General features: G+C 43.5%; 1 protein-coding gene across 1 annotated transcript in view; it reads right to left on the bottom strand.

Annotated features, from left to right (window-relative positions):
* rem2 (RAS (RAD and GEM)-like GTP binding 2) overlaps positions 1-22,254 on the bottom strand; it is a gene marked incomplete at both ends in the record, with an annotated part of 56,756 nt that extends 34,502 nt beyond the window's left edge. The window contains 2 exons of the mRNA XM_080726874.1: positions 15,313-15,386; positions 21,897-22,254. Coding sequence (XP_080583000.1) covers positions 15,313-15,386; positions 21,897-22,254 — 432 coding nt within the window. The remainder of the gene's footprint in view (positions 1-15,312; positions 15,387-21,896) is intronic.
* Positions 22,255-23,293: the final 1,039 nt, after the last annotated feature.

Below are 23,293 nucleotides of genomic sequence, written 5' to 3'. Positions count from 1 at the left end.
AGCAAATCTACAAGCTCGCAGCGCTGTGAGCTCGTAGATCTGCTATTTTTCAATAGCTAAAGTATAAAATAATTAAGGCCCCCTCCACTTTGGGCCCTAGTAACTCAGTCCCACTCCCCCCCATGTGACGCCCCAGCCTGCGTGCACTGGAACAAGACAAGGCTCATAAAGAGCCTGGACTCAAAGATCTGACAGAGGTTCACTCCTCCCGGGGTCCAGAACAATAGAGGGCCAGGGAGAGCCAGTCTGTGTCTGGCACCAGTAATAATCAGTGTGTCTATGGCGGCTCAGCGCAGCAATAGGCTGTTGAATGTATTGAATAAATGGAGAGGTCCAGGTGCAGTGCAGCATTAACGATTTGAGGAGGAGCTGAAAACAGCAGAGCACAAAGAAGTATTCATGCTTAGAGCCCACAACAAGCTCACAACACGTCGCATTATTCTCCGAAGAGATTTGGTGTATAGATTTGGGGAACGCATGTGCTGTTTGTGTTTAGATACCTCGTTAAAATGTAGTGTGCATATCGCAAAACAAGTGATTGCATAACATGTGACACATCTTCTTTCCTGAACCGATTTCTTGATAAAGGTCAGAGTCGTTCGTTTATTCCTATGCTGTTGCACTGGTCCTGATTCACTAAGCTGTTCGTAAATATAGTGCCTAAATTGGCCCATTGGCTACCTAGGCTCACAAGTAGCCTTACAGCACACCGCGGGTTTGAGTCTCGTTCCTGGCGGTCTTTGCTCCATCTCTCCCACCCTGTTTCCTGTTCACCTCTATGACACTATAAATCAGGAGTGTTCAACGTTTTCAGGCCAAGGACCCCCTTAGTTGAGAGAGAGATGAAGCAGGGACCCCCATGCACAATCTTTCCAATGATGGTTTCATCGTTTGACAGCGCAATCATCAGTGTATTTTGGAATCATGTCAATTTGTGTTATCAGATATGTAACCACTTGAACGGTCAATACTTAATAAACTTGACCTTTCACTCTGTACTTAGTCTGCTCTTTTTCCCCTCTACACCAAACCTCTTTGCCAAAAATAGCCGATCTACAAGCTCTCAAGTTGAGAGCTTGTAGATCTGCTATTTTGGGCTAAAGTTCACGGAATATGGAGATATGGATATATAATTGTATAATATAAAAAAGGAGAAAAAATGTTCTGAGGACCCCCTAGGGGTCCCGGACCCCCTGTTGAAGACCCCTGGCCTAGAGAGTGCTCTGTGTGCCCATGTTCAATAATATTTCTTGTTGTCCCCAGAAGAGCAGGGAGGGTCATCAGCTGACATGGCACAACTTGTATATAGCCTATAGTCACAGCACTGACAGCAGTACACTCTCTCTCTCTCTCTTCCCCGGAGGACACCGGCCACCTTTTGTGTTACTGGGTTACTTCAGTTCACAGGCTTCAGAACATTACTCACTCACTCATACATTACACAGTGACCAGGCTGAAAGCAGCGCAGCATTATCAGCTCTACTCTTATCTGTTATGCACCCATCATGTGTTTCACCTTCGTTGCTGTTAGTTATCTCTTGTTCAGTCTCTGCCTCCTCTCCCCCGCTCTCTTTCTCTACTAATGGAGAAGGGTAGATTTTAGGACAGTCCAGCAACTCCAGAGAATGCAGGCCAGGAGTGATCAATAGGGTAATAATAAATACAGAAGATGAAGGAGAGAAAATTGGTGTGTGCAGCAACTGTGGCCCAGACCACCCTGTTCTGACAGTCTCAATAAAGTGCCGTTAGCTACTCTCTCTCAGGGGTGTCAATTGGGTATGGCAGGGGTATGCAGCTGCCATACCCTGGGTCCAGGGGGGAAAATAAAAGTTAGGCCTACTTTTAAATGTAAATCCATGAATGTTTATCTATCTGCTGGTTATTATGTTGTTAAATTACAGTAAAATAACTACAAATGCAAAATGTAAAGGTAATTATAATTATATTCTCCCATCTTGACAAAATTCGATATTCCCAGGTTCCACAGGTCAGCTGCACAGGAGCAGTGCATTACGGTTAATCGTGGCACATTTACTAACATGCCAAGTTTAGCTGCACTTGAACAACCGTCCCAGGCTGCCATATCCAGCCCAAGAAACCGTAGAAACCCGGGGGAAAAACGGACAAAACCAGATTTTTCGTGCGCGTGAGGACACCCGTCTTTGCCATACCCTAGCTTTTGCTTAACTGACGCCACTGCTCTCTCTCTCTCTCTCACTCCCCTAAGGATGCATACTGTATTACTGAGGCCATCTGGCTTGCACTAGGCAGCCCACATCCCCCACCCCACCACACACACGCACGCACGCACGCACGCACACACACACACACACACACACACACACACCCCCACCCCCACCCCCCCCCCCACACACACACACACACACACACACACACACACACACACACACACACACACACCAGCAGGTCGACCTCACAGCAAGTGACTACATCTGTGGACACCTGACCTCGGAGGGAACAGGCGGACACAGATGATGTTGACTGGCCTTAATCCTCCATTAACATCCAGCCTTCACAACAAAACACACCAAACACACATTCCAGATTGCTTGGACGATGTCCTCCTGTGTCATTCATTCACGGGCTGTCGTCTAGTCTGTACTCTGTCTCCACTAGGGATGGGACGATACGCCATATTATCGTATATTGTGATAAAAAAACACTCACGATAATCGTATCGTGCAGATGTAATTCATGGTGATATCGTCCTCCGTCAAGCACTGGGATCAATTCACCTTTTATTTGCCGAGCCGCATATATATAATATATTATAATATACGTACTTGATACAGTCTTCTTTTCACTCTCTATCAAATGTATTTGCCAAAAAATAGCCGATCTACAAGCTCACAACGTGTCGCGTTGCGACGCGTTGTGCTTTTTTTTGGCAAATGTTCTGCCCCAGGATAATCGATCGTTGTTAGCTTGTAGATCGGCTATTTTTTGGCAAATGTTCCGCCCCAGAGATGACAGAGATGGACAAACACCGGCCGTAGCTGAATGGGTAGCATGAAGGGTCACAGGGTCGATCACAGGTTCAATTCCCGGGCCATGTGTTGACGTGTCCCTGAGCAAGACAATTAACCCCTGACTGACCCCCACCCCACCACCCCACCCCAACACCCCCGCTCCTCTGTGAGCAACACTCCGCTGGGTGAAGCTGAAAAACTGAATTTCTCCCGAGGGATGAGGTAGGCCTAATTATTTTTATTACCCTCCTGTACATGCAGGCAGGGGTGTCGCACCAAATTCTGGGCCCCCCCTGGGTACAAGGATTCACTGCGGGGCCCTTGTGCTTTAACTATTGAAAAATAGCAGATATACAAGCTCACAGCGCGGCACCGAGTGCGGCGCTGCGAGCTTGTAGATCTGCTATTTTTGAAAAATCATGAAAATCTATGTTTCTATGTCAGTTGGAGCTCAAACCTTTTCATGTGAAGGACACCCAAAATGGTATGTATTTTGCCACGGAACCCCATCTCAAAATATTGAGTTCCAGGGACCCCCAGAAGCAAGATTTGAGTTACAAATGTTCGCTTAAAAAATACATATATTCAAAGATTTGCACACATTTTCACGACTTTTCCGCGCTGTGAGCTTGTATATCTGCTATTTTTCAATAGCTAAAGTATAAAATAATTAAGGCCCCTCCACCACCTTGGGCTCTAGTAACTCAGTCCCACTTTCCTACCCCTTGTGACGCCCCTGACTGCAGGCTTCAGCCACACAATACCTGAATGCTACAGCAACCAGCACGGGTCACAATGAATGAACAGACGTGGTATGACACTGATCAGAAATATAGAAATTGATGTGGATTTGAATATTGCAATAAAAATCAAATAAAAAAGGTTTTTATATTTGTGTTGAGTCTGGCGTAGTAGAGGATGGCATCCTGTGCCAGAAATAGGGATGGGACGAGACGCGATATTATCGTTTATCGTGATAAAAAACACTAGCAGAGGTTTAATTTATCGTGATATCGTTCTCCGTCATGCACTGGGATCCATTCACCTTTTATTTGCCGAGCTGCATATCCAGTACCGCTTAAAACCTCTATAATTGGTGTGGTTGTTATGAGCAATGTTGTATTCCCTTTGTATTTGGGGTTTCTTCCTGGAGGCTGACAACTTGTGGGTCAAAAGTGCAAATCCAAAAACACAGATTTAATGACATCATATAATCCTCCCCTCCCCTTTTACCATTCACCCAACACTGTGGGTGTGGCTAACTTCAGCTGGGTCACCACCCACCATGACAACCAGGCATACTTAATGAACTGGTGGGTGTGGCCACATAAAAACCTAATTTTAACTCTTTCTGTACACTCTTTTGGAAGAAATCCTCCTCCTAGTATAATCATAATACCTGATAATCATGTTTTAGGGGGGAAATAAATCATGGCACTGCATCTTTAACATTTTTTGGAAAATCTTCACCAATAAAGACAGGTCTACTCTTCTTGCAGAGGCAGAGTAGAGTTTCAGGGACAAGTTCAACTTCTTCCAAGGTGCATGGAGAGAGAGAGAGAAAAAAAAGAAAAAAGCTAAAGGGGTCAGAACTCCTGCAACACTTGTATATAGAACACCTTTATTGTTAGACCGATGCGTTGGTCTAAAAATAAAGTTGTTCAATATACTACAGGGGTTTTGACATCTTTAGGTCTCTCTCTTCTCATTTCTTTTGCTGCACTTAGCAGATGGCGCAGCCATGTTCACAACAGGCAACAGGAAGCGAGCCATTTTCTTTTACTCCATGGGGCTTTTGTGATAAAGGAAAGGGGAAACGTTTTTACTTCAGTCTGTAATCTAAGAAAGAAAAACACACAATTATCTAACCCTAACCCTTCCCAAATTACATCCTGGAAGATTTTAAATCTGCAACCTACATAAATACTCTCTACAGCGGCTCTTGCTGTAGTGTACATTGACTTCACTGAGACAAATTCCTTTGTATGTGGATACCATACCTAGCAATAACAGTGATAATCTGATGGTAATCTGATTCTAATGATTTGCTTCAAGTCAGTAAATAGATCATACAATTTCTGCCAAGATTGGAACAGTATTTTTGTCTGACGGGAGGAGCAATTTTATGGGCATTAAAAAAGGGGGAATTCAATAACTGGGCATTATATAAAATGGGGGCTTTGTATTCTTTCCATCATGAAAAGAAAAGATTGTGTGCAGCATGCATCTGCCACAACATTACAACACCCTGCAAATGAACAAAAAAACTGACTTACATAAATGGCATTTTATAAATGTCATCTTAGTAAGAAGACGAAATATCCGCACGCTATTTGAAGCTCCAAAAACGTACTTTATCACTTTTGAACTTTTATAGGTCTTGAAAGATGACGAAGCTTCAAACATTGTGCGAATGTTTTATCTTCTCCTTGATTCTTGCCTTGATGCCTTGATGTCCAGCACCTGGCCTACATACATGCATAAGATGTGCACACCATCTCCTCTGTGAACTGCCCTTGTTTACCCATTTAGAACGGGTACACATTTTGTGTGTCATTATTTTATGCTTTAACTATTGAAAAATAGCAGATATACAAGCTCACAGCACGGCACCGAGTGCCGCGCTGCGAGCTTGTAGATCTGCTATTTTTGAAAAATCGTGAAAATTAGAATTTTGACCCGATTCTATAAGTGTCTTTTGAATCCTTCTAAGATTTTTTGAAAAACCTATGTTTCTATGTCAGCAATCTGGCTATAGCCATCGTCAAAGAAAAGCTCCTTCTCACTTAACTGGAGCTCAGTTAGTCTGTTCTTGAGAGACTACTATGTCAGTGGTTCTCAAACTTTTTCATGTCAAGGTCCCCCAAAACGATATGTATTTGGCCACGGACCCCCATCTCAAAATATTTAGTTCCGGGGACCACCCAGAAGCAAAATTTGAGTTACAAACGTTCGCTCTGAAAATACATATATTCAAAGATTTGCACACATTTTCACGACTTTTTCAAAAATAGCAGATCTACAAGCTCGGTATATCTGCTATTGTTAAAGCAGTCAATAATTTTAGGCCTAAATGGGTTAATGTAGATTCGAGGCCACTACAGGGTGTTTTATGCTATTTTATGCTACTACAAGATCAACTGATATGTTGGATGACTCCCTCCTCCCTGCCCTGATTATGCTGTTTGATGCCCTTGGCTGTGCCCTGCGAAAGATATTGTTGGCACATGCATACCAGCACACGCACACGCACGCGCGCACGCACACACACACACACACACACACACACACACACACACACACACACACACACACACACACACACACACACCGTCTAGTTTTCATGTAACTCTATGGTGCAAACACTTCTACCGGTACTTCCTTACCAACCAAAAACAGCCCAATTCTACAGATAAATAAATCACTGTGTTAATTCAACATTATTTGCATTGCGGCATTAAGCCCTTTGCACACAGGCGCGTTTATCCACACAGATAAAACGGACAATTTAATTTTTTAAAAAGAAAACAATGATTCTCTACGACCTCATGCACACCCCCCCCCCCCCCCCTGGGGGTCCTCCTGACCCACAGGTTGAGAACCACTGCTCTATACTACTGTATTCTTTTCTGCCAACATTTACAGGGGCCTGCCATAGATCTGTCACCTACACACACACTTCATGGCTGAACAAGTGAATACCATACAGTAACCATCTGTATGTGTTATGGCTTGCACATACATACAACACCATATTCCCACAGGACGCGCGCACACAAACACACACCTTGATTCGTGGCTGCCTGAAACTGGCCAATATTTCTCCATGCCTCAGTGTGCACCTCAGTTTGACGACTTTAAGTATTTTAATTGGGAGCAATCAAGTAATAATTTACACCAACAATGTGTAGACAGATTGCACCTCCTGGCAGCATCGAATGGACACACACACACACACACACACACACACACACACACACACACACACGCACACACACACACACACACACACACACACACACACAGGCCTATATAAACAGGCACATGTACTGCAGATAGCAGCATGCGTGAATGCATATTTTGTAGTGTATGCTGACACGAAACAGGCTTGTATTGCATGCGCACATAAGTAGATAGCAACATACATGCATATTATTTATGCTGACACACTCACACACACACACACACACACACACACACACACACCCTGAACAGATATAGACCGTGACCCAGATTTGCACACGCAGGAACACGGTACATAGGTGTGATGAGCATGAAGGTTACACATATGCTACAGGAGGGTGAGAGATTCCCTCCAGTCATCAGCGGCCTCACTCCGTCCTGTTTGTCCTTTCTATACACCGATCGGGGATTGGCCATTTTAGGTGATGTACGGGTTAAGCAGCCAATGGTACCGTATGCACATGGCCGCTATGGCAGAGGACATTAGGCCTACTGGGTCTGGGCCAACGCTTGCATATCTATTTTTAGGAATGTGGATGATTTATTTAAACCGTTTTCTCAGTGACGTCAACGACACTCTTACGTTCCAGCGTCTGGCACTGTGTGTGTGTGTGTGTGTGTGTGTGTGTGTGTGTGTGTGTGTGTGTGTGTGTGTGTGTGTGTGTGTGTGTGTGAGAGAGAGAGAGAGAGAGAGAAAGAGCATGTACTGTATACACATGTCTGTGCACCAAATGCCTTAGTTTACACACTGATGACTATTTCCGAGTAAGACATACGCTTGTAGGCAAAAAAGATTCTAATACCACAGTTAAGAATAACGCCATGGTTAAGAATAACTGCCTGGGGAGGAACGCTCCTTAATTTAGCTGTAAAAAAAAAAAAGAAAACCAAGCTCAACAACTCTAACTCACACCAGGTGTGAATTCAGCGCTGATTTGAGACGAGCGTCGCGAGTGACGCAACTAAATGCCATGTTATTTCTGTCCTTTTGGCTTTCAGGCTCCCATTGTTCTTGACAGACTCTTTCAGCCAGGTTGGATGGAAGAGTGTCCGTACTGAACCATCCCATACTGTAGGTCCCTCCAGAGATGCTCTTTTGGTTTCAGGTCCAGACTCCAAGACTTTCAGAGTTTTCCCTAAGCTGCTCTACACACAAAGGACTTGCTACCAAACCCCCCAAAAATAATCTAAGGACAGAAATTGCTGCTGCCAGCGAAAGGGAGCTCAAGCATTTCAAATATCTCGGTGCCTGGACTTCCGAATCGACAGAACAGGATCTAAAAGCCAGGAGGGCACATGCCTGGAAGGCCCTGTATAGGATGAAGAGAACGTAGAAAGACCTCAAGAGGTGGCTGTTTGTGGTTGCAGTGGAATCAGTGCTGCTGTGTAGAGGGCTGAGACATGGACGCTCACAGTACAGCGGGGAAATGGCCCTGGATGGCGTCTACACAAGAATGCCAAGAATGGCACTCCATGTAGCATCAGAAATGAACCACATCAGAAAGAAATGTAGACCTCTGTGGAGTCCTCTCATGAGTCACGGACAAGGTCTGGAAAAGAAGGACGGTGAAGGGCACCAGGAACTACTATAGGGTGAAATCTCGCTCTTTCGAACGACCGTCATTTCGACAAAGGAGCGTCGGGAGGGTTAGCGACTCACCCCATGGAGGTTAGGTTTAGGGTAAGGGTTAGAGTTGGGTGTCGAAAAGATGACACGTAGTAACAGCGAAACGCTCCCGCAAGCAAGCTGACACTTGTGAGGGCCAACCCAAAGTAAGGCTTGACGTACTTTTGGTACGTCAAGTACATTTTGATACGAATACTTTTGTACTTTTACATTTTAATTCCGGAATTTTACTAACAGAGTATTTCTATATTGCAGTATTGATACTTTTACCAAAGTAAAACATTTGTGTACTTTCTTCCTATGTAGGCTCACTGCAGTGTGACAGCGGAGCTACTGTAGCAACACTGCCAGGGACGTGCTGGCCCTTGGGAAAAGCAGGACAACTCCGAACGGCCGGTTCATTCCCAGCCGTCCAGGCCGGCCATTAGGAAAAAATAAAACGTCGGCCTTCGTTCCATTTTGGGGGCTGGGTGGCCAATAAAGTAAATCGTCACTGTCGAGCAGAAACCTTGTTTATCCAAGTTTCAAATTTGTAAATGTTTTCGCAAAGCAAAGCCCTGCTTCATCATACAAGGCCGTCGCACAACAGCAGATCTACAAGCACACAACGCCTCGCACCGCGAGGCGTTGTGTGCTTGTAGATCGGCTGTTTTCACTAGTTTAAATCATTTTTTAAATGATAAATACAAAACAAACGGTTTTGGACATACAAGGTTTCCAACCGACAACGACGAAATATAACTTGTGTAATAGGCCCACTGGCTTGTCACTTGTCATGATCTGAAATGGCAAATCTTTGAGTAGCAGCAGCACTATAGAGAGAGATCTCTCTCCATAGCACACAATGAGGGCCTCTGCAACTCTTTTTCCTGGGCTGAATCAGGGGCCCAGCACGTCCCTGGCAGAGCTCAACACCCTGATGCCAGACAGAAGGGAGTGCAGGGCGGAAATCCAGGAGTCCTGGTGTCGGCTAATCCGCACTCTCACTTTGGAAAAGGATTTCTGCATCCAGCTTCCCCTCAATCCTGACTACCAGTCTTATAGCGTCCCTGCAGAGTTCATACAGTCACCTGGAATTATCGATATTTGTGTATATTGTTGTATATTATTATTATCCATGCATGGTACGGTACCTCTTTTCAATTAATAGAAAAAATTGATTAATCTCAGTTCACCAATTCCTTTTTTGTTTTAACAAACCTGTATGAAAATTATTAAAGAAATTCTGCAAAAATAACTAAAAACAAAAGAAAACTAGAAACGTTCTGAAAACTTTCCATATACTGCATATTTGTGTGGGTGTGGGTGTGCGCGCGCGCGTGTGCGTGCGTGCGTGCGTGCGTGCTTTCGTGCGTTCGTGCGTGCGTGCGTGCGTGCGTGCTTGCGTGCGTTCGTGCGTGCGTGCGTGCGTGCGTGCATGTGTGTGGATTGTGTCCAAGCCTCACACTGGTGTGTGTGTGTGTGTTTGGCACAGCAGATAATACCCTGCCTGGTATTAACACATACAGAATAATGATGTAATTAACTCTGAAAGATTCAACAACCACAACTGAAAAGAGCTCGGAGGTCGGGATGGTGAAGAAACAACACACAGACCAGAAAAGCAGTAAGTAGGCTGGACGCACAGTGAGAGTGTAAAGTGAGAGAGAGAGAGTTTCTGGTATAAGCCACAATTTAACCCATTTAGGCCTAGAATTATTTAATGCTTTAACTATTGATATAATACAAGAGAGTGCCACACTGCGAGCTTGTAGATCTGCTATTTTTGAAAAATCTAATATTTGCTTCTGGGATGTCCCTGGAACAACATTTTGAGATGGGGTCTGCGGCCAAATACATGTAATTTTGGGGGTCCTTCACATGAAAAGGTTTGAGAACCACTGATTTAGAAGAAGGATTTAGAAGACATTTATAGAATCGGGTCAAAAATATCCAAAGACTTGCACAAATGTTCACGATTAAAAAAAAATAGCAGATCTACAAGCTCACAGTGCGGCACAGAGTGCCGCACTGTGAGCTTGTAGATCTGCTATTTTTTCAATAGTTAAAGCATAAAATAATGGTTAAAGTGGTTCAAACAGGGGTCATCAATATATCCGTACACGGACAGATGTGTCCGTGGCAAGGAGTGGCAAATTTTAGATTTTGTCTTTTTTTTTTACACACCATTATAATGTTCTTACTGTTGATCATAAGACCCAATTACTGAATGTCAAGTCTCTAGGTTTCTTCAGAATATGTATGACACTTACTTACTACGACTCTATCTATGGCACAGTCTAACTAGTACTAGTGGTTCTCAAAATGTTTTATTTGCTTTTTAAATGCAATCCATTATTATTTACAAGGACCCCCCCCCCCCCTAACTCTGAGAGTGAACAATTAGAACCACTTGGTTTTGATTTTGGTTCCATTTCCATCTTACAGTTTACAGTTTACAGTTTAGGCATTTAGCAGACGCTTTTAATCCAAAGCGACTTACAATAAGCAGATAAAACATCACAATAATAAACAAGGTTAAATGTCAGTACATCAACAGCAATATAACAAATGCAAATGAATATCTATATAGAAAAAACTATATAATCAATCCGTAAAGAAAAAAAGGTTTCTAAAAAACCTAAAACAAATGCTAACTAGCTTCATGTATGGTCATTGATTTTTCCAGTAGTGCTAAGGGTTTCGGTGGAGTCTGAAAAGGTGAGTCTTCAGTCCACGGCGAAAGCTTGCGAGTGAGTCCGTTGTTCTAAGTGCGACAGGGAGTTTATTCCACAGCTTGGGGGCCAGGAGGGCAAACTGTCTCGGACGAGTGGATTTTTGCCCTGGGGTTTTTAGCGAGGGTTCTGTCAGCATCCCTGTGTTGGTTGATCTAAGTGCACGGGTGGGGGTAGAGTTACAGACCTGTTATTGTCATCCAGGGCTAGCTCTTTGTGTGCTTCTGATAATAGTATTGTCCACTCGTTTTGTATGTCCGTGACAAAAATGAAATTCTGACAAAAATGTCCACCACAAGCCAGCATGGCGATGACTCCTGGCTACAAACAAGTTGTCTGTAGGCATGGGCTGTATTGACATGTCCAATTTCACAATATCTTTGACCAAATACCTCAATATCAATAATATGATGACATTTTGGTGATGATTATTGCTGCTTTCAAAAGATATTCACTGACAAAAAGTCTTCAGTCGTTAGTGATGTGTGGATATGATGAACAGACAGCTCATTTCACTCAACTAGAACAGTATCACTTTACTGTAACGAAGCCTTTAAGGAAAACACACTATATTAACCACTTAAACCCAACTTCAGTTGACCGGGACGGGGAGCCCCAGACAGAGGTCTATTTTGGACCCTCTAAAATAATAATCAGACCCATTTGATCCCACAGGCGAAATACACTTTTCAGCAGCTTCACCCAGCTGAGTGCTTCCCAGTGCAGAGCGCAGAGGAGGCGCATTTAATTCCCTAATGCTACATGTCCGTCACAGCATTGAAGGATCATACAATACCTGCTTCAGTAGCCTACTGTTCACAGCTCTGGCCATATATCGTTCCTAAGTTTCTTGCTTCCGGTACGTTCTGCCTCCCAGGCGGGCTGTCTCTACCCATTCAGTCTACACAGAGTACGTTGAAATAGCAGATTGATTGTAGGCCTGCTATTTCTTTTGCCAAACATTCTCCTATGATGACATGCGAAGAATAGGTATGCTATGTGGTTTAGGGATGGGACGATCATCGGTATAATCGTTTATCGTGATTAAAAGACACTCACAATAATCGTATCGTGGAGATCTAAATTTATCGGGAAATTATCCTATGTCATGCACTGGGATCAATTCACCTTTTATTTGCCGAGTTGCATATTCGGAACCAAATTAAGCCCTCTTTAATTGGTAAAAAATGTACCTGGAAATAACGTACTTGATATAGTCTTTTTCCACTCTCTACCAAATCTCTTTGCCAAAAAACAGCCGATCTACATTTTCGTATCATCCCATCCCTAATGTGGTTAAAAGCTAAGCTGTTTCAAAATGTTAAGCTAACCAAAATCCCCGATGATATCTCGCCTCATATCGCAGCATCAATATTGTATCGATATTAACGCACAACATGATGCGGAGAAGATTAGAGTTGCAGGACATGCAATTAGGTGGAAAGGATCATAAAAAGCGAGAACCAAAGAACTGCAGTCAATTGAAGAAATGAAGCCTGGCGCAAGCCTTTAGTGGAGTTCCCTGAGCTCAATGTGGCTCTTGTGTAAATAATTTATCCTTCAGGGGTTGGGGGGGGGGGGGGGGGGGGGGGGCTCCTGAAGGCTGAGTGGACATCTGGAATGTGGAAAATAAGCATCCCTGATGCCTTGTTCAAAGAGCGTGCTAATGAGAGAGCTCGCCACATTAGCGATTATGACTGTACGCTTCTCTTGATTTTGCCGTAAAGTTTTCACCAGCTGCTCTGCATCTCCTCTGCTGCCTGGTGCCGATAAATCCTTGCCATCACCAATGCAGAGACATTCATTCACATGGTTTGCGGCATTTTAATGAATGTGGCGATGGATGGTTAAATCTTGGCGCCTTGCCCCAAGTTCCTACCCCGCCACAGGTATTACTGGACACAGTAAAGTCAAGATTTTCCACATGAGCGAAAAACACATGCGATTGAAACAAAAAGCTCAGCTGCAGCCTCAAGGGTCATTGTTGTTGCTTCAGACATTCAAGCATAAAAGTGAACATACTGTACAAGCAGATGTAGCCTTGTTTCCTGCAACTCACTCCCGCATACGCTTTCCTTCTGTGTTACACACACATGAACAGGGTTTGATTTGTAAAATATATATATATACAGTATATCATTTATATCGTCGTTGTAGGGGAAACCTCGTATCTCCAAGTTTCAAATGTGTATGTAAAGCCCTGCTACATCATACAAGGCCATCGCACAAAATTAGTGAAAACAGCAGATCTACGAGCACACAACGCCTCGCGGTGCGAGGCGTTGTGTGCTTGTAGATCTGCTCGTAGATCTGCTCGTAGATCTGCTCGTAGATCTGCTTGTAGATCTGCTCGTAGATCTGCTGTTTTGTTCATTTTTTAAAATGATAAATACAAAACGAACGCTTTTGGACATACAAGGTTTCCACCCGACAACGACGATATATATATATATATATATATATATATATATATATATATATATATATATATATATATATATATATATCGTACGACATGCTCATGACATGTGAGCTTGTAGATCTGCTATTCTCAAAATAATTCAGATGCATTTCGCAAAATGGAAATGCATGTACTCAGTATGACCAGAAGCAGGGATAACATATATCACCACCAGCCATATAAATGAATGTCCTGAGGGGTTCCTCTAAGCAAATTAAACCACGCACCACAACATGCACGGCACGCACACACACACACACACACACGTGTACTATGTGTGCGTGTGTGCGTGCGTGTGTGAGAAAAAAACAAATAGCTTTTGAGGAAAAAACAAATAGCCTTTTCCCCCATTTCTAAACGTTCAGTCGATAAGAGAAAATAGCCTTTTCTCCATTTCTAAACGCAAAGTTGATAAGAGAAAAGAATTGCATACGTGCCACACCAGACATAGATCATCATGAAAGCTCTGAGGAAGGGTAGAGTCAACAGGAAGCTCAATCACTTTTCACATAGAAGGCAGAGTGACGTGTACTGTGTGCGCTATAGGCCTGTCACAATTAATCCCAGTTATTTGAGACGATCTACAAGCTCAGACAACGCGTTGTGATGTGTAAATTGCCTATTTCCACTATTTCTTTATACACATTTTAAACAAACATTAAATATCGCCTATTTTGGCCATAGTATACATTTATTTTGATTATTGGTACCAGTCATTGTCAGTAATTTCTTTGTATACACTATGTATACAACTCAATTAAATAGTTTATCGCAATTATTTGAATGACATTTGACCCATTGTCACGTCCCGGTACCGCACATGGTACCGCCCCTCTTCGCACCCATTGGTTGCTGTTGCTTGTTTTGACAAAAATACCCTATCTCCAACTACTACCGTTGAAAAAGTGATTTTCTTTTTGCCTCGTAATGATATTTAATGTATTCAATAGAGGGTACATGCGCATGCATAAAGTGAATGGCAAATTTCTGTTTGGATGTACAGTATGGGCTGTCAAGGCCAGAAAGTAGTTTTTCGCCACTCAGTAGGCGTTCCCACTTACTGTAACTTCCGGGTATGATGATGTCACGCGCATAGCCTCTATTAAAACTTGGCCTCAGTAACAGGGAACACCTCGGGTGACTGGGCATAAGATACTTTTTTTAAACTGTATATTTTTCTAATTTTGAGCAAACTCAGTATAAACAACCAGGGAGGAACAAGCTAGGCGGTAGGAGCCTGTTGGTTGGTCGGTCAGAAGCCAATCAGAAAGCTGACAAAGAGTCAAATAACTGTGATTGGACGATTAGGCAATACTTGCAACAGGTCTAGATGGAATGCATCGGGCGCCTGCTGGCCTAGTGGTCAAGGCGCATACCACATATTAGGCTATGATGACTGCTGGCGTCGCCGGTTCGATTCCTGATCAGGACGACCTTTGCCGCAAGTCATTCCCCATCTCGCTCCCCATTTCCTGTCAGTCTACTATCCTATCAAATAAAGGCATAAAAAGCCCCAAAAAACAAAGCTTTAGATGGAATGCGTCAACATCAACTCACCTGTTTCCAGTTGTCATAGACGACGATTTTGCTGTCCTCATCGTCAACTGTCACACTTCGCTCGTAGCCTTCTCCTGGGAACAAACACTGGGTGTCACACAAAGGACTATACACGCACACCACATACACAACAAATGCAGACAAACTGGCCAGAGCATCAAAGCTCATGGATTGTATGACTCCAATATGCCTCCTCTATCAATGTTGTTTTTGACAGCAAGTTTTGATTTAGTTTTAGTCATAATTTAGTCACCTGAAAAGTTTTAGTTTTAGTCTAATTTTAGTTGACTAAGTAAATATCATACATTTTTAGGCGATTAAATCTACAGTTGATTTAGTCAACTGAAATGTATTTTGGCAGGCCTTGATGGCATCGTAATGACTGATTTTACACTTGGTTGTGTGCTGAAAATAGCTGATCTACAAGCTCACAACGTGTTGTGAGCTTGTAGATCAGCTATTTTCAGCACTCAACACCTGAGAGCAACCAAACATAAAATGACTCTCTTCTCCACTAGTCTCTCCCTTTTAGTCTTTTTAACGTTTTAGTCTAGTTTTTATTTTGTTGACGGAACTGTCAATATATTTAGTCTTAGTTTTAGTCATCACAGCTTAGTTTTTATTACGTTTTTATTTAGTTTTCGTCAGTGAAAAAAATCTATTCTGTACTTTAGGGCGAGGTCGCGCTGAAACAACAGAGACTGACACAATCCATATGGGCATTCCCAGATATGGGCTGAATATTGATGACATCAGGGATCTCCATATATATGGGCTTAAAAGGGACAAGGAAATAATTAATTTGCAAGTGTGGTTGCCGTGAAGCAAATATGGAGCGTGACTGACTGACACACACACATGAGCTGCAGGTTTTCCTAGTAAATGCGACCTACGGTAGCAATAATCTGCTCTTGAAATATTTGACTGGGCAATTTTGGGTCCCAACATTTTTAGTTTTTGTTTAGTTTTTTTCACAAACTATGGCTGTGCTGCTTTTTGGGGGAAAGCCTTATATTACATATAATTATATATGAAGAACATGCACTTGCAGATGCAGGCACATCCAGCAAAAGGCTACAACGTACTGTAACTAGGGATGGGACGATATGAAAATGTCATATCACGATTATTGTGACAAACGAAATCGTGATTTATAATATTATCGCGATAATAAAAATCCATTATCCTGGTGCGTAAGACTATCAAGTACGAATATTATAAGTACCTTTTACCAATTCTAGAGGGTTTAAGTGGTACCAGATATGCAGCTCGGCAAATAAAAGGTGAATTGATCCCAGTGCATGACGGAGGACGATATCACGATAAATTAAATATCCACGATGCGATTATCGTGAGCGTTTTTTATCACGATAAACAACAATATCGCTTATGGTCCCATCCCTAAATGTAACCCCTCCCCCATGTAGTTTTATGACATGCATGCCGAGATACATTGTAAGTGTAAGGTATGCAGCCAATAGAATATTCAATGTCACCCCATGTCATCAGCAGATGGGAGACATCGCTGCACTCTAAGCTGATTGAGTGTGGGCCGCGGGTACAATTCCCTGATAACATACTGCACACCCCACCGTAAAGATAAGTACAGGTTCCTTCAGATTGGGGGCGGCTTTATATCTTCCCAATTATGATGCGTGAATTCTCTGCATGTACTACACAGCCGGTAATGGTAAGTGCATGGTGTGAGTCAGCGCAGCGAGTAGGGCTGTCACGATTATGACATTTTACATGACGATTAATTGTCTCTCAAATAATTGCTCAATTTAATTGTGTTTTTGTACATTTAGTACATTTCTGTTTGGCTTTTAAGCTTTGAAGTTGCTCATGGCAATTATGACACATAACCTAAATATACAAAGAAATTACTGACATATTTGACAACGTTATCTATCTATAAATGCGACAAATCTCTGTCTGTCTGTCTGTTTGTTTGTTTGTAATCCGCGTATCTCGAGAACCGTTCGTCCCACCGGCTTCAGATTCGGCACGCGCGTTCCCCGCCGCCGCGCGGAGTGCAGTGCCGGGCCTCGACCCGAAACCGGCGCGAAACGTTCGGAATCTCCTTATGCGGAGCTGATTGTTGACATCAGGCTGTTCCGGAGGAAATCGGCGCAAGCGCTGAGTCATTGTGACATCACTTCATAAAAGGCTCTGACATCACGTACGCCACATGAGTCAACACAAAATCTCTGTGAATGTGTATGTATGTATGTAATCCGCGTATCTCGAGAACCCTTCTTCCCACCGGCACGCGCGTTCTCCAGATATGGGCATAAAGTCTGACATCAGAGTTTTCTGCAACCGGTACTGTGTGTGCAGAGATCTTCATATATGGGCATAAGTGGACAAAGACAAACAGATGGTCAAAACGGGTCCTATGACAGGTATATTGGGGTTTGCATTAAAGGGTGGGGCATTCATGGGGTTGGGTTTGCATTAAAGGGTGGGGCATTCATGGGGTTTGCATTAAAGGGTGGGGCATTCATTCCCTATTTCAAATTCGGCACGTGCGTTCCCCACCGCAGCAGGTAGTGCAGTGCTCGGCCTCGACCCGACCCGACCCGATACACGATTTTCTGGAACCAGCACGAAAGGTTCGGATTCTGATGTCTGACATCAGGATTTTCCGGAACTGGCACTGTGTCTGCATAGATCTCCATATATGGGCATAAAATGGATGCAGACAGACAAATACAGATATCTCCATATATGGGCATAAATGGACACAGGCAAACAGATGGTCAAAGATCTCCATATATGGGCATAAAGTGGACGCAGACAGACAGATACAGATATCTCCATATATGGGCATAAATGGACACAGGCAAACAGATGGTCAAAACGGGTCCTATGACAACAGGTATAATGGGGTTTGCATTAAGTTTGTCTCCTCCTCCATCTGTTTGTCTGTGTCCCTTTATTCCCATTATGGAGATCTCTGTATCTGTCTGTGCCTCCGACTGTGTTGCAGACACAGTGCCGGTTCCCCCTTTAATGCAAACCCCATTATACCTGTTGTCATAGGACCCGTTTTGACCATCTGTTTGAAAAAGCGACAGAAATCTCATATATGGGCATAAAATGGACGCAGATAAACAGATATCTCCATATATGGCATATATGGGCATACAATGGATGCAGAATCACAAAGATCTCCATATACGGGCATAAAAGGGACACAGACAGACAGATACAGAGATCTCCATATATGGGCATAAAATGGACGCAGATAGACAGATATCTACATATATGGGCATATATGGGCATAAAATGGACCCAGAACTATAACTGCAGTGATCTCCATATATGGACATAAAATGGACACCGACAGACAGACAGATACAGATATCTCCATATATGGGCATAAATGGACACAGGCAGACAAATGGTCAAAACGGGTCCTATGAAAACAGGTATAATGGGGTTTGCATTAAAGGGCGGGGCATTCATTCCCTATTTACATTGTTCCGAGTTGGCCAGGTCGCCGACTAGAAAAGTAGTACTTAAAAAAATAACATTGATAGTGGAAATAGACGATCCCCTGTATATATGTTAGGCTACACGGCCCATTTGCCATGACCCAAATGCCACTGTTTATCCAGTGTTCCTCCTCGTGCCTGGCTCAAAATGGAATGGTGGCAAAGACCGATTTATACTTGGGCGCCCGCCGGTTGTCTCGCACCGAAAATAGCAGATCTACAAGCTCTTCAATGCATTGCACTGCCATGCGATGTGAGCTTGTAGATAATGGCTATCTTTGATGCGCTTCGCCCATGTGCAACAACTAAGTATAAAACAGGAACAAAACAGGTTTCCAATGTGCCTGTAATACAGACTGCTCAAGTAGACTATATGTTATTCACTGTGGGAGGCATGGTGGATGTATACTATGAGTTGGGGGCAGGGATGCGCGCACGTACTGTGTATATCTACAAACTCACAACGTGTCGCGATGCGACGCGTTGTGACCTTGTAGATCTGCTATTTCCACTACTTTTTGAAAGTGTTTGAAACTATATTAACATTTCTCAACTTGGAAACGATTATGACGATTATGCAAAATAATTACAGATTAGACGATTATGTAATAATTGTGACAGCCCTAGTAGCGAGGCAGCTTTAAAGAGGGGGGGGGGGGGGGGGCTGGGGAGAGAACGCCCCGTCACTCAGTGACAGTGATTGATTGACTGATCGGCTGGTCAGTCGGACGGCAGAGGACTGGCACTGATTATCCCCGCTGTTCCACTGCTGTCAGACATCATTGATTGAGAAAGGTCAGGGGTGAGCTGAGAGGACTCCTCTCCCCCTCCCCCTCCCCCGGAGCCGAATCAACAATTGACAATATTCACACGGAGGCCATTCCGCTCTTATATGTCATAATCAGGAATCAGGGGGTCATCGGGTCAAAGGCATTTTTGTTTTACACGGGTTTAATGCTGCATGTCCGTCACAGCGTTAAAGGTCACACCTGCTTCAATACATGTCATTATCAGTTCACAGCTCATTTCTATGGGGCTGTTAAGTCTGACATCATTTTGTAGGCAGATGAGAACTTTTGGGGCCAAAAGGCCCCAGCGCCTGTGAATCTTTTTACTATTTTTACTATTTACTAATTTGTCTTCTCTTTCTTGTTGACAGGAAAGTTATTTTTTGTCTCGGATCTGTTGAAATAGCGAGGGGCACAAATTGACAATAAATCTGCTTGGAGGTCTGACTACAAAATACTATTTTTACTATTTACTAATTTGTCTTCTCTTTCTTGTTGACAGGAAAGTGGTAGAATTATACTTTAGTCGTTATTTTTGTCTCGGATCTGTTGAAATAGCGAGGGGCACATATTGACAATAAATCTGCTTGGAGGTCTGACTACAAAATGATGTCACGGCTTAAAAGCCCCTTAGTGTGGTTGCCCTAACAGCTAGAGCAACCAGACTATCGTCACTGTCGGGCCAAAACCTTGTATCTCCTTGTTTCGCATGTTTGTGTACGAAGTAAAGTCCTGCTTCATCAGACAAGGCCGTCGCACAAAAGTAGTGAAAACAGCAGATCAACAAGCACACAACGCCTCGCGGTGCGAGGCGTTGTGTGCTTGTAGATCGGCTGTTTTCACTAGTTTAAATCATTTTAAAAATGATAAATGCAAAACAAACGGTTTTGGACATACAAGGTTTTCACCCGACAACGACGCCATAGTACTTGTCCTACTTTTTGTTTCTTACTTTCCTTCTTTCCATCTTTCCGGATAAACTTATTTTCCTGCGCTACTCCTCCCACAGTTTTGGTGGCACGCACTTCGGGCAAATCGTCAATATGTCAAATCGACCGGCTTCATCGAGACTGAGAGGTACTTTATGTGTGAATTAACTTTCTCCATTGACTTGAATGGGAAAATCCAAAAATGTAACTTTTCCCAAATATGGAGATGACTGACATCATAGATGTCTGACGTCATAGACCACATGAGATTGACACAGTATGTCGATATATGGGCATTCCAAGATATGGGCTTAATATTGATGACATCAGGGAGCTCCATATATGGGCTTAAATTGATTTTCATACTGTATTGAAATTGATGGAATCCAGTGGCTTCCAGACCACCAATATGGTCCTTTAAACTAAGGATCCGTTTGGTCCGGCTGATATTAAAAAGTCTAGTCAATATTTTAATGTTATAGTTAAAAACCTAAAATATTGTATAGTTAACATTTTTAACTATACAATATTTTAAGTTTTTAACTATAACATTACATCCCAGAAAGGTCTTAGTTATATACAGTAAAGCAACCTCCTTAATGTACTGTACTTTCATGCGTGTAGTAATTTGTTGATGACAATGAATAGACATCAGAATTTTGACCCTGAACACTTCAGTTATTGACACAACTGTCTAGGATCAGATCAATGACATGATGTGACTTATATTTTGGAGTAGATCTTCCCGTTGAAACTGTAAAGGTTGAGGAAGGGCAGATCAATTTAAACGATTTATGGCCTTGGCTGTGGCAGGTTCTCTGAACTATGTCAAGAAGGCCTCATTCAGTCTACTTGTACACGTACACGTACACGTACACGTACACGTACACGTACACTTACACGATTCATTCATACAATTCATTGGCTGGTCAGAATCACTTTGACCCACAGATTAGATTATGTGATTGTTTCTCTGCAAGGGTGGGTGGAAATGGAGACACACACACACACACACACACACACACACACACACACACACATACATACATATATCGTCGTTGTCGGGTGGAAACCTTGTACTGTATGTCCAAAACCGTTTGTTTGTATTTGTATGATTTTAAAAGTGATTTAAGCTAGTGAAAACAGACGATCTACAAGCACACAACGCCCATGCTCTGCTGTTTTCACTACTTTTGTGCGACCGCATTGTATGGTGAAGCAGGGCTTTACTTTACGAAAGAACGTACAAATTTGGAGATGGAGATACGAGGTTTTCGCTCGACAACGACGATATATTTATATGTGTGTGTGTGTGGCTTATAATATACACACAAACACACAACCACAGTCCCGCTGCAGGCCATTACCGCATTGCGTCTCAGAGTCTACAGACAGCGACCTGTCCGACTGGCCAGCCAGGGACAGAGCCAGCGACGACTTCCCCACGCCGTTCTGTCCCAGGAGCACCATCCTGAGCGCCCCTCCATGGCTTTGGTAACACGACGGTGTGGTGGTGGAGGTGGCACTGGAGGCCGTTGCCGCCAGCTGACCGAACGACTCGTCTCTGGGGATGAGCCCCGTGTCGCTGATGGGCAGGACGGCGGGCTCGTCCAGCCCCGGGATCCAATCGCAGTCGTCCGACACCGCCTCTTCCCGCCTCAGCTGGTGCTTGATGGGCAGAGGCGTGCTCCCCCGGCGTAGAGGGGGCGCCGTGGTGAGAAACATGCTGTACTGGATGGAGGAAAACAAGAGACATATGCAGAGGCGTCACAAGGGGGGGGGGGAAAGGTGGGACTGAGTTACTAGGGCCCAAGGTGAATATATTTGAATATAATGTATTTTTTAAGCGAACTTTTGTAACTCAAATGTTGCTTCTGGGGGGGTCCCTGGAACTAAATATTTTGAGATGGGGGTCCGTGGCCGAATACATATCATTTTGGGGGTCCTTCAGGTGAAAACGTTTGAGCACCACTGACATAGAAAGTTAGAAACATAGGTTTTTCAAAAAACCTTAAAGGATTTGAAATATTCAAGAAAAAAGTCACAAAAGTTCACGATTTTTCAAAAATAGCAGATCTACAAGCTCGCAGCGCGGCACTCGGTGCCGCGCTGTGAGCTTGTATATCTGCTATTTTTCAATAGATAAAGCACAAAATGTGAGCGGATCCTTGTACCCAGGGTCCCAGAATTTGGTGCGACACCCCTGGATATACAGTATGTAAGGCTACACGGCCCATTTGCCATGACCCAAATGCCACTGTTTATCCAGTGTTCCTCCTCGTGCCTGGCTCAAAACGGAATGGTGGCAAAGCCTGATTTATACTTGGGCGCCCGCCAGTTGTCTCACACCGAAAATAGCAGATCTACGAGCCCTTCAACGCATCGCACTGCCATGCGATGTGAGCTTGTAGATTGGCTATCTTTGATGCGCTTCGCCCATGTGCAACTAAGTACGTATACAACAGGAGCAAAACAGGTTGCCAGTGTGCCAGTAATACAGACTGTTCAAGTAGACTATGGGGTGTGCCAAATGTAGTTCTAAGAGCGGCCATTTCTTGGGTAAATACAGCCTTAAACAGGTGTTCTGATTAGACTATAACATTAGTTCTATGCAATCAAACAATTGAAACACCTGTGTTTTGACCCAAGAAATGGCCGCTAAGGACTACAATGACGTAGCCGCTGGCACACACTATATGTCAGGGGTCTTCAACGTTTTCAGGCCAAGGCTTGAGAGAGAGATGAAGCAGGGACCCCCAGATTC

This window comes from Nannobrachium achirus (genome assembly GCF_963921795.1).
Source record: "Nannobrachium achirus genome assembly, chromosome: 5".
NCBI classification, from domain to species: Eukaryota; Metazoa; Chordata; class Actinopteri; order Myctophiformes; family Myctophidae; genus Nannobrachium; species Nannobrachium achirus.
This window is presented reverse-complemented; position numbering and strand designations above follow the sequence as displayed.